This window comes from Aedes albopictus, chromosome 3 (genome assembly GCF_035046485.1).
Source record: "Aedes albopictus strain Foshan chromosome 3, AalbF5, whole genome shotgun sequence".
NCBI lineage: Eukaryota > Metazoa > Arthropoda > Insecta > Diptera > Culicidae > Aedes > Aedes albopictus.
In genome coordinates this window covers 359,329,397-359,342,654 of record NC_085138.1, presented here as the reverse complement: position 1 = coordinate 359,342,654, position 13,258 = coordinate 359,329,397, and the positions used below count along the sequence as shown (strand labels likewise).

The window sequence follows — 13,258 nt, the reverse complement described above, 5'->3', positions numbered from 1 at the left end:
AGTCAAAAGGCCTGAAAACCCCTGCTCTAAAGCAATGTTGAACAGCAAGCACGAAAGACCATCACCTTGCCGTAACCCTCTGCGAGATTCGAAGGGACTCGAGCGAGAGTGTCCCTGATACTCGAACTACGCACATCACTCGATGATCCATCGTATCAGTTTATCCGGGAATCCGTATTCGTGCATAATCTTCCATAGCTGTTCTTGATCGATTGTATCATACGCCGATTTGAAATCAATGAACAAGTGATGTGTGGGCACGTTGTATTCGCGGCATTTCTGCAACACCTGGTGGATGGCGAACATCTGGTCCGTTGTAGCGCGTTCACCCATGAATCCAGCCTGATATTGCCCCACAAACTCTCTTGCAATCGGTGATAGACGGCGGCATAAAATTTGAGAGAGTACCTTGTAGGCAGCGCTCAGTAGTGTGGTCGCGCAATGGTTCCCGCAATGTAACTTGTCACCCTTTTTGTAGATGGGACACACGATACCATCCATCCACTCCTTCGATAATATTTCCTCCTCCCAAATCTTGGTAATGACCCAGTGTAGTGTTCTCACCAGTACTTCTCCACCATATTTTAGTAACTAGCTTGGTAGTTGATCTGCTCCAGCGGCTTTGTTGTTTTTCAACCGGCCATCCTCCTTCTCAATCTCTTGGAGGACATTACTCATACATCCATTTATTTGTCCAAATCGCGCTCTACCTGATCGTGCACTCAGCATTTCACGCCTTCTTTTGCGATGAAGATCAATAGCAACTTTCGAACTTTGCAGGAATATTGTAAGGTATTCTTGCAATATGCCCTGTCCACCGTATCCTTCCACCTTCGACTAACTTTTGGATGCAGGGTTCTCCGGTTCTTTGCCACACACCGTTCTTCTGCACACCATCGAAGATCGTCCTTAGCATGCTTCGCTTGAATACTCTGAGTGCTTGCAAGTCCTTTTCGATCATATTCCATGTTTCGCGTCCGGAGAGGTCCACTGGTCTAATAAGCATTTTATTCATGGTGTATTGGATGCCGGGGTGAATCTTTCTAAACCGCAGCTTCTTCTGGAGCCCGTAGTTGGCACAACATCCACTGATGATGCGCCTTTAGAATTCACGACTCACATTGTTGTCAGCCGTCAGTTCTTCTTCTTCTTCTTCTTTGTGGATCTACGTTCCCACTGAAACATGGCCTGCCTCTCTTTAACTTAGTGTTCTTTGAGCACTTCCACAGTTATTAATTGAAAGGCTTCCTCTGCCTGCCATTGCATGAATTTGTATATTGTGATACACTATGCCCAGGAAAGCCACGAAAAGTTCCCGACCCGAATGGAAATCAAATACGCCATCTCCGGATTGGCGATCCATAGCCTAACCCTTAGGCTAACTAGAGACCCAGTTAGTCCAGTCAGCCGTCAGTAAGGATTCGAAATAGGTGAATTCTTCCACCAACTCGAAGGTATCCCCGACATTACTATCTTAATGAATCCGAAAGTGTTCGATTCCACCTACCAGCATGTACTTTATTTTAGACGCATTCACCACCAGTCTGACCTTTGTTTCTTCACTTTTCTTACAGGGATAGATTCACATATTTCTCTAGTTATTCCTCCTGAATTTCTTAACAGATTCAGAAATCCTTCAGTGGCTTCGTCAGAAATTCTTCATGACATTCCTCTATAAATTTCGAAGGGTTCCTTGAAGGAGTCTCCTTTATTTTTTTTTTCGATAGTGCTCCACGGATTCCTTCTGAAATAATTTGGTCTTAAAATCTCTACCAAAGTTTTCCTTCGGAAACTCCTCCAGCGGTTTCTTCAGAAATTTTTCCATAGTTTCTTTCAGACACTTCTTTATCATTTTTTCCAGAAGTTTCTCAAAGTTTTTTTTTCTTTTGAGAAGATTTCGATGAAAATTCACCGTGAATTAATGAAGAAACCTAGGGACGCGTTTAAAAAACTTCTTTCAAGATTTCTCTCCGGATGACATCAAAATTTCAAACAAAGGTTCCTTAAGAATCTTTTTCCTAAATTTTTCCAGTAGTTTCTTCAGGAAATCTTCTAGAAATTACTTCAGAAATTCGTAAAGGTACTTCTTCAAGAAGTTCTTCCCAGAATTGTTCTAGGAATTCCATTGAACATTCTAGCATTTCTTTCAGTAATGCAGGCAGAATTTCTTTCAGAGATTTTTTCATGGATTGTCTTCAGACATTCCTCCACTTTTTCCCCAGATTTCTCCGACATTTCCTCTCAGCATAACTTTGAGAAAATTTCCACAAATTCTTTTGGGGATTTTATTCAGAAATCCCTTTAGAATTAGGGTTTTTTATGGATCTCTACAGCAGCTTATTAAGGCGTTTCTCCAGATATTCTTACAGGAATTCTTTCAGAATTACCTTCACAGATTGCTTAGGAATTCTTTTAGAAAATCCTTCAAGATTTTTTTTGAAGAACTTTTCAGAAGTTTTCTTTAAAAAACCCTCAATGATCTTTTCTAGGTACTCTACGAAGGGTTTACTGAAAAGTTTCTCTACGAAGTTTTTCGCAAATTGCTCCTTGTATTTTTTTCACTATGTCCTTGAGCTTTATTCAGACATTCCTTTGGAAATTTATTCTAGAGCACTTCGTGAGGTTTCCACGGGTATTCTACTGGAGATTAAATTATCAGAAATTAATTTGAAGATCGCTTCAAAAAAAATAATTTCTCAGAATAATAGTGATTTCAGAAGTTCTAGCAAGAAATTTCATCAAATGTTCATTCATGTTTTCCTCATAAAATTCTTTGAAAATCTTACAGGGATTTCTTCCGAAATTCCAAAACCAGCTTCTTCAGAAAGGACTTCGTTTTAGAAGTTGCTCCTGCGGCTCCGCCAGAAATATCTCTTTCAGAGATATCCTGCAGGATTTGTTCAGATAATTCCACGCGATTTTTTATCAGAAGTTCTTCCATAAATTACACTAAAAATACTTGAGGAATTTTTGAAAGAATTCCTGAAGAGTTTCCAAAAAAAATCCCCGGGGGACTGTGTGAAGGAATCCCTTGAAATCTCCTAGTGATAACTAGGAGGAATATAACTAGGAAATTTCCTGATGATAACTAGGAAAATTCCTAGAACAAATTCTTGAGAATTTTCTGAAGTGATTCCTTATCAAACATATTTGAAGTTATCTGTGGAGCGAATCTTGACATTCTTGAATGGCTGGAAGAATATCTGATCAAAGTCCTTATGATACCTCCCTAAGTTTTTAGAGAAAAACAATCATGAGAAACTTCTGATGGAACTCTGGAATTGATTCCAAAGAAAAATTGCTTGATATATTTCTGGAGGGATTCCTGAATAAATCCGTGAAGGAATTTCTGAACAAATCTCTTGAAAAGTATCTGCAGAAATTGCAGACAAAGATACTAGTGGAATACTTGTAGAAATTTCTCATAAAATAACTGAGGGACCCCTGAAGGATTGCTGAAGGAATCCTTGGAAGAGCTGCTGGAGATATGGCTGAAAAGGAATTTCTTATACAAGGAAAAGAAAGTCCTCAAAGTACCACCAGAATAAATTTCTGGAAAGAAAGATCTCTGAAAGGAATCTTTGCATACTTGGAAGAATAAGAGAACCTCGTGCAGGTATTCATAGATGAATTCTTTGAAAGTTCCGTGGAAAATGCCAGAGAAAAGCTTCTCGAGTAGTTTTCGCAGAAATTGGTAAGAGAATCGATGGTGTAATTCAAGAAATTTCGGCAAAAAAAAAATGTTCTGAGAGAATCTCTGAAGAAAGGTTTGAATAAATCATAGGCAATCCTTGGGAGGAACATTTGAAGAAACCCCTGGAGGAACTTACGGAAGCATATCTTGAGAACTTTCTAGAGGAATGCCTAAATAAAAACTTAGAAAGTATCCCTGAATATATGGAGTAACACCTAAAAAACAACTTTTGGAAAAACTGCAACAACTAATACTGAAAATAAGCCAGAAAAAAAAAACTGAAATTATTAAAGAAAAACTCCAGAGGAATTTCTAAAGGAGCCCCTTAAAGAACTCCGAATCTATGTAAAAGAAATTTCTCCAGCATTTTCAATTTTGAGGAAACCTTTGTAAGAATTCCTGGAGACATCACTGGTGAAATTCCAATACATTTTTTCGAGAAATTTCTTGAAATACTCTTGGTGAAACAAAAAAAAACTCCTGGAGGAATTGCTGCAAGAAATATTGGAAGAAATACTTACAGGAACACATGCGCGATCTTCTGTAGCAATCCTTGAAGGAATTTTCTGGAGAATCTCTGAAGAATCGCAAGAGGTATTTTTGAAGGAATTTTTAAAAATAAAACCGTTGACTTATTTCAAGATGAATCTTTTGAGAAACTCATGACGAAGATCCAAGGAAATACTTGAAATTTTTCAAAGATATACGTGAACAGGGATGCATTCCAACGGAAACAAGAAGAATTTTTGGAGAGTTTATCGCTAAAATCCTGAAATCTAGGAAAACCTGCGAGAATATTTTTTCCTTAAACATTCCGAAAAATCATATGAACGCTAAAAAAGCCACACAAGATTTTTTGGAGTTGTTCGTAGAGGTAATCTGAAGAAAATTCTGGAGAATTACATGGGACGGAATGTATTCTAAAAGAATTCTCGGAGAAATCTTTTGAAGAAAATTTGCTGAACTAGAAAAATGAGTTCCAGCTAGCATCTATAGGGGCCTTATCGCCCTCGTCTGACAACGCTGCCTCGAGATTCTGCGCGTATGCTGAAGCGACATTCGGATGCTAAATGTGTCGGGAAAAAGACAGTAGCATTTCGAACAGACGGGCGTGAGATGATTGAAAGGTGGAAGCAGCACTTCGATGAGCATCGAAAACTGATCAAAAATATGCACATGTGATAGATATTAGCTTGTGTATACTGACATTGGCAATGGTGGTCACGTCAACTATTCGATCATGGGCAGTTTAGTACAGCAGAAGACAAGCCAATTCCAAAGCTGAGGAAGTAAGGGTCATATCCAAGGAAGCAGCTAGAAAGGATGGTTGTGCACCTGAAATCATCAAGATTTTCCCGAGATAATCTTCGTGATACTTGCGAATGTAACGTTGGTCGGTCGTGTCGAGATTTGATAGACACATCATCAAGCCTCATTTGTTGGCGTGAGCTTGCCCTTAATTGTGTTATCTCATTATTATTATAGAAAAGAAAATGTTTAGAATGCAAGTGTGTTTGCTATGACATGCGCATTCTCAGATAATGGAACTAATCTAGAATATTAAAAATACTGGCTACCGTTTGCATAAGGATTCTTTCTTCAAATAGCAACCCAACTACTGGAAAACAAATCCCAACGGATGGCTGCCATAAAATTCAAATCTCGGCAACTGCCACCCATAAAGTAACAATCGCAATCATCTTTTACGACTCTACGGTAACCAAAGCCAAACAAATTTTATGGTGTCAATAATATACGGTTATCATTCAAGTTGTTCCGAAAAATGCTTCTTCGGTAACCGAACAACCCTGCTCTATCTCTATCTACATTTTTTTTGTAATTCTGAAATTTTCCTACCGCTGCTGGGTTTGAGACCGACCGACTGTGGCGTTATCAGTTAAGGCGTCGTGTTCGCTGATCAACGTGAGGCGTCACGGCTCTAGGCTAGAGGAGCAATGACGGAAAGAATCATGCAAAAAAAACGAAATCTGGTGTTATTTGGTGATGTCGTAACACCTCTATGCAGAGCAGATAGTCATAGCTATGGCGAGGCATCACTCAATCGGAGTAATCAGGCGGCCTTGATTGAACAGCATATCGTGTGGTGAGTTGAGTGCTGTTATCAGTCATCGCCTGGTGCCACCACTTCAGGCGCTCCAACTTTCAATTAGACTATCACAGTTTTTTAGAAAATGTATTCACGGTTGATCACTTAGTTGCGTACAAATTGACTCTGATAGTTGCAACGAGTAGCGAACCCCATTCCACTTCAAATAATCCATCCGCGGCATAAGGCATTTGATAAGAGCCTGCAACTGATAAGTTTGTTTTTCACCGTTACGCCGTTCCGAGCCTGTAGTATTCGGGATGGCGTAACAACTATCGTGCGACCCGTTGTTTTGATTACCATCGTCGTCTTCATCCACCGGAGTCAGTGTTCTTAGCTGGCTGAGGGAGATGATACGCGAACAACCGGGTCACATCGACGGTGACCTGCGATGGAGCATACAAGACGTTCAACGGATCCGCTTCTAGCAGATTCTAAGTTTGGAATTTCTTCTTCTGTTCACTTGCAGAGAAATACGATGAAGAAGGCAACGCTCGACACCATATCGATCCTGCTGGCAGAGCTCGTGGGAACCGCTCTGCTGGTACTGCTAGGATGCATGGGCTGCGTTGGAGTTCTGGGTCATACGCCTTCCCACTTCGAGCTATGCATCAACTTCGGCCTGGTGGTCATGATTCTGGTCCAGGTGTTCGGATGCGTGTCCGGATGTCATATCAATCCCGCCGTAACAGCCGCTGCCTGGGTTTACGAAATGGTGTCTACTAAGGTATTGTTGACCTTCTGAATACCCTTCCATTACGAACCTAACAACTCTCAACGTATTCTTTCAGCTGGCTCTTGGTTACGTCGCAGCCCAGTGCATCGGAGCCTTCATGGGCTTCGGTATGCTCAAAATGTTGACTCCGTCGGAAGCGTTCACGGGAGCTCTGGAGAAGGGAGCCGGGTTCTGCGTTACCCAACCCAATGCTGGAATCTCGATTGCCCAAGCCGTAGGAATTGAATTCCTGGCCACCGGTGTCCTCGTTCTGGTATGCTGCGGAGTGTGGGATCCTCGCAACTCCAAACTGCACGATTCGGTCCCGCTGAAGTTCGGTTTCACCATCGGATGCTTGGCTGTCGCTGCCGTAAGGACACTTGTGTAACCAATCTGTTGAAGACCCATCTAATTATTCTTTAAAATTCTAGGGTCCCTACACAGGAGCCAGTATGAACCCGGCTCGATCCCTGGGACCAGTGCTGTGGAACGGTGACTGGACGGCCCACTGGGTCTACTGGGTTGGACCGCTGTCGGCGGCCTTCAGCATTGCCTTCCTGTACAAGACGGTGTTCAGGCGCGAGGTTCCCGAACCGGAGTACAACCGTGAACTGACCGCTCTCAATACCGAGAAATAGAATTTTGAATGCTCATATCGACGAACTCCCCCCTCCCCATCGCAACGCAACGGGGTGAACCGAAGTTAACTCTTCATCAACAGTGCCACTGAAATTAAGGAATGCCAAACTGATAGATGTGAATGTTTTTAAATTTCCCAGTTATGTAGTTTCAGAGAATTTTTGGATTAGCTTAGATAGTAATGATCTAGATTGTAAGGATAAAGAATACGTATGCTGTATGTTGTGTTTATTGAAGAGTTTATGTAAGTCAAATGATGCAGCGAAATAAAGTTTATAGTTTATATAAAAGACAAATTTAGACATTTTGTTACACCTTTGATATAACACTCACTGAACAAAACTGAGCTAAATCACTCGGTTGACGGGTGAAACACTCCTAGCTTGGTCGTATCCAACAGTCGCCAGATCATGCTCCACTTGTATCAGCAGCAAACAAACTTATTGCAGGATTGTTGTCCGGCATTCTAACGAAATGTTCTGCTCATCGTATCCTTACGACTCTGGCTGCCTTTTGAATGCAATAGGGTCGCCGTAGAGTGAACATGTTACGGATGGCAGCTTCGGTGGACCATTTGTAGGTCATGCCCAGATGGTAGTGACGTAACTGACAATTGGAAAAGATTTTAAAAGGGCTTGAATCAGCGTTTCAACTGGTTAGCCGCATCGGTGCACAACTTGTCTTTCATAGGCACCGCAGCATTATTCTTAGTCCTACAGAAGCAACGGGAGATATCATAGAGGAAGTGAGTCGGAGTACGCCCACGATTTTTTGACCTGTGTACATGAGCATTTAACATCCCTCTTGAGAGCTGGATAGCGCTGCAGGCTACAGCTTTGGCTCCTCGTGTTTTCGCTCGCTCTATCGCGGTTTTGACGTTCCTTCGCTCCCTTGTCTTCTTCCAGGTGTCATCTGTGATCTACTGCTTTCTCTGAGTGCGCCGGTAGCTATTGAAGCGTTTTTTGTCATCCTCCGGGATATCCTCAGTATGGTTCTCAAGCTCCTCGACAAGAGACCTTGTCGCCGCAGCGTCTTCCAGTCGGCGTGTGTTGAACACATGCCGATGAATCCTAGTAATGCGTAGCTGGATCTCGGAATCGATTTGGAGATGATGGTCGGATGCATTGTCGACACTAATGGAGCGGACCTGGTGTGATAGTTAGAACACTTGACTATCACGCCGAGGACCTGGGATCGAATCCCACTCCCGACAAACTCGCAAAATGTGAGTTCTTCCTTCGGAAGGGAAGTAAAGCGTGGGTCCCGAGATGACCTAGCCTAGGGCTAAAAATCTCGTTAATACCAGTCTTGTAAAAATTCGACACTTTTCGCTATCTTCATTTCTTTGCCGCAGTCGTGTGTCAGCTTGCTTTGTTACACAGGTGCGCTACCGTTACCTCTTACACACAACACAAACGGTAGAACGAAGATCAATAAACATCACAAAAGGTCAAATCAATGTCTTCTGACACGATGACATTTGTCCAATTCTAGCTTTTTGCATATATTTTCAGCCAATTTCGATTATGAACGTTAATATTACTTTATTCTTGCATGTTGCATTGAATACGACACACATATGGCCAAACACAGGTCTTATTTTCGAAGAAGACAGGAATAACAAAAGCCGAACCGTCTCCCGAAGAAGCTATCGAGGTCCGAGGTGCATTCATTTGACATTTTTGTTTCGTACGGTAGTTTGATTGCTTGTGTTGCGAATGTCGGAGACAATGGAGGCCGAAGATCGACGAAAAGGTTCGAATGACTGTGATCTCTTACAAGACAGGTTAATACAGATAAAAAAAAAATGTGGACGTGACGTTTGTTCTGCATATCAAGAGGACTACGTCTACATTTTCGACTCATGTAGATAGGGTCGATTTGATTTGCCGTGAAGCCACCACGGGAAATCCATGTCACTTTATGCCCTGGTCGATGGAAAAATGGCGATCCTCCCATCACCATATCGCTCATTTCTCCGAGCACTGTATAAAAGAAAAACCTGGACCTTGAGCAAGGAGCGTACCCCGTTGAAAACTCCTAATAATTTACCGATAGTATCTCAATAAGAATCTTCGATTCAATTCCGGGAGGAATCTCTTCAGGAAACCACGGAAAATACCTCCGAAGAATTCTTGTAGAAATTCCCTGTAATATCTTCTAAAATCTTCCGGAAGAATCTCAGGGAATTCCGGGAGAAATACCCAAATGATTTATGAAGAAAATCTTGGGAAATACTTCGAGTAATCCCTAACGGAAGTGCTGGAGGAAATCTCCAAAACAAAATCCTAAATGATATTCCCAAAGAAACTTCTGGAAACGATTCCAGGAGAAATTCTCGGTACCTGAAATAATGATGAATTCATGAACAAATACCTTGATAAATTGCACTAGAAGTCTCTGGAGAAATTCTTCAATGAATCTTAAAAGAATGTCAAGATGGTAAAACTGCAATAACTCCTGCTGGTGTCGCTGCAGGAGTTCTACAATGAGGATTTTTTGTATATATTACCCTTACAATCCCATGCAAAGTTTCTTACAGAGTTCCTCGAGAAATTTCCAATAATTTTCTGAAAGGATTTCTGAAAAAATAACTGATGGAGTACCCCAAGGAATCTTCGCAGGCATCTCCCAACATATCCCTGAAGATTTTTTTTTCAAAGAGCTCCTAAATACCCAAGTAACCACAGTGCTGAAGCCTTATTGCATGCAGATATACGGTGTATTTAGTGCAATCATTACTTTACATGCAAACTTAAGGTTGATTTAAAGTGGAAGTGGGCAATTATAGAATCAAATTAAGATTATACTGGTATAATCTTGAAGCAGTCGCATAATTGCTCATTTCCACTTTAAATCAACTTTAAGTTTGCATTTAAAGTAATGATTGCTCTAAGTACACCGTATATCTGCATGCAATAAGGCTTCAGCACCGTGGTTACTTGGGTAATTTCAGAATTGAATCCCTGGAGGAAACCCGATCGAATACCTGTAAGAATTCCACAAGAAGAATTCTCTAGTAAAATAAATCTATAAATTATACCCTGAGACATTTTTGAAGAAATCTGTGGAGTTTAGTATTTCACTGGGAAGGAATCACCCCTCACGTGCAGCACACACAACTTACCCAGGCTGACGTCGGTTCACAAGTGGCAAGAGTGAACGCGGTTGGGTGACGCCTGGAGTTGTTGCTACGCAAGCAGGGATGCTAACATTGTCTGCTTGACAGTTCGCATCACATTCAAATGCTCTATATCGCCTGCTGTGATCAACCTCCTTTCCACAGCTTTATGCAGTACATCTTATATCTCACATCCTCCTTCTACTCTAAAAAAGTTTTACACATTTTTAACAAAAAAAAATGAATTTCCGTATCTCAATTTGGAGTGTTTACTTACAACGATTTAACATATTGCGGAGATTCCACCTGCTTAGACTTCTGCGCGAAAATTAGTTGCGTGGGCCCACAGATATAAAACCAGACCGCGTCCTGGTGAATATTTTACGCTGTGTTGCTAGCTACACATTTGGTAATAGTTTTGCATTGTAAGCAAACGTTTATAACGCACCTACGCTGGAAATGAGCCTAATCATTTGCGTCGGAATCTATAAATCATCACAACGGGCAATAAGTTACTGTTATATTACATCATCGCATACGTTGCAATTGCTGCCATGAAGCTACCGAATACAGTTTCATTGTGAGGTACCATTCTGACTATGCTGCCGCTACTTTTTCAAAATAGCTCGAACATTTTAGTGCTTAATTGTGGGAGTGATATTTTCCGACGAGCAATAGGAGCTTGCACAGTGACGTCATCATCTCTCTCTCTCTCTCTCTCTCTCTCTCTCTCTCTCTCTCTCTCTCTCTCTTTTTCTCGTTCGGGGTCGCTCGATACAGCCGTCCTTGCTCGCGAAATAATTTTGAGGGCAATGCTTACAAATTGTATCTCATTTCGTTAGTTATGTTGGTAATGCAAGCCTCTATACTTGTAGTATTTAAAATAAATAACCGTTTTGGTACTGGGTGATCCAGAAAAAAAAATCTTATTCTTCGAGTCTTTATTTAATCTTATACCCAAATTTATCCCATTGCTCCGTTGTTCAAATTCGAGATATCTTATAAAATACATTATAGATAAAGTTTATTGCCTTGCCATTCATTGGAACACTAGTCACAGAAAACAAACTGCATGAATAATCCTTCTTCTGGCCAGCCAACATTGACGACACTCTTTGATAAATAATATATTGTAACCATTCGATACCACATTTGCACGCATCAAAACTACGTGATTTTTCTAATATTTTTTTCGTACATTGCCAATGTTTATCTGCCATGACAAACAACACGATGCAAACTTCCGATCCGATATTTGCGCGAAGCAAAACAACGGGATCTTTCCAATCTAGCTTTTCGTCAGCGGAAATTGCCGGAACTCTCTCTTCACGACAAACAACACGCTGTAAGCTTCCGATCCGACATTTGCGCGAAGCAAAACAACGGGATCTTTCTAACCTAGCTTTTCGTAAGCGGACATTGCCGGGAGTCTTCCTCCACGACAAACAACACGCTGTAAGCTTCCGATCCGACATTTGCGCGAAGCAAAACAACAGGATCTTTCTAACCTAGCTTTTCGTAAGCGGACATTGCCGGGAGTCTTCCTCCACGACAAACAACACGCTGTAAGCTTCCGATCCGACATTTGCGCGAAGCAAAACAACGGGATCTTTCTAACCTAGCTTTTCGTAAGCGGACATTGCCGGGAGTCTTCCTCCACGACAAACAACACGCTGTAAGCTTCCGATCCGACATTTGCGCGAAGCAAAACAACGGGATCTTTCTAACCTAGCTTTTCGTAAGCGGACATTGCCGGGAGTCTTCCTCCACGACAAACAACACGCTGTAAGCTTCCGATCCGACATTTGCGCGAAGCAAAACAACAGGATCTTTCTAACCTAGCTTTTCGTAAGCGGACATTGCCGAGTCTTCCTCCACGACAAACAACACGCTGTAAGCTTCCGATCCGACATTTGCGCGAAGCAAAACAACGGGATCTTTCTAACCTAGCTTTTCGTAAGCGGACATTGCCGGGAGTCTTCCTCCACGACAAACAACACGCTGTAAGCTTCCGATCCGACATTTGCGCGAAGCAAAACAACAGGATCTTTCTAACCTAGCTTTTCGTAAGCGGACATTGCCGAGAGTCTTCCTCCACGACAAACAACACGCTGTAAGCTTCCGATCCGACATTTGCGCGAAGCAAAACAACGGGATCTTTCTAACCTAGCTTTTCGTAAGCGGACATTGCCGGGAGTCTTTCTCCACGACAAACAACACGCTGTAAGCACAAAACAAAACAATTCGATCACTCTAGAGCTGCTGGAATTTGTTCTTTTGTTGCACTTTCACACTCTTTCCCGTCAATAATTGCCCATGCACAAACAGTTTTCCGCACGCATGCTCCAGCGGGAGCTACGTCCCCGAAAAATATCACACCGAACTTCCACTTTTCTCATATGGGTTTTGTGTTTCCCTCACTTGTTCACTAATGCATGCACATTGAAAGGTGATTCCTCCCAGCAAAAATATAGGTTCCATTTCCTCAATTAAGCGAAAAAACTGGCAGGAATTCGCCAATGTGGAGTTTAGTATTTCACTGGGAAGGAATCACCCCTCACGTGCAGCACACACAACTTACCCAGGCTGACGTCGGTTCACAAGTGGCAAGAGTGAACGCGGTTGGGTGACGCCTGGAGTTGTTGCTACGCAAGCAGGGATGCTAACATTGTCTGCTTGACAGTTCGCATCACATTCAAATGCTCTATATCGCCTGCTGTGATCAACCTCCTTTCCACAGCTTTATGCAGTACATCTTATATCTCACAAAATCTATGGATGTATTTCATATGGTTTTCTGAAAGGATTCCCGATAGAATTTTAAGATTAATTACCATAAGGAATTTTCAGAAAATCATCACACATTGTAGAAATTCCCTAAAGATAGAACAACTCGGAAATGTTACACTTAACGGCGATCAAAGCCCCCAAAAAGAGAGATTCGTCAAGAAGAAATGCGCCAAAGCAACACATGAGAAAATT

General features: G+C 41.8%; 1 protein-coding gene across 2 annotated transcripts in view; it reads left to right on the top strand.

The window, feature by feature from the left end:
- The window catches only part of LOC115253482 (aquaporin), a 33,089-nt gene extending 25,638 nt beyond the window's left edge, over nucleotides 1–7,451 (top strand). For both annotated transcript variants that reach the window (XM_029874968.2, XM_029874967.2), the window contains exons 2-4: nucleotides 6,271–6,528; nucleotides 6,593–6,886; nucleotides 6,948–7,451. In XM_029874968.2, the coding sequence (XP_029730828.1) occupies nucleotides 6,280–6,528; nucleotides 6,593–6,886; nucleotides 6,948–7,154 (750 nt within the window). In that variant the 5' untranslated portion in view covers nucleotides 6,271–6,279 and the 3' untranslated portion in view covers nucleotides 7,155–7,451. The remainder of the gene's footprint in view (nucleotides 1–6,270; nucleotides 6,529–6,592; nucleotides 6,887–6,947) is intronic.
- Nucleotides 7,452–13,258: the final 5,807 nt, after the last annotated feature.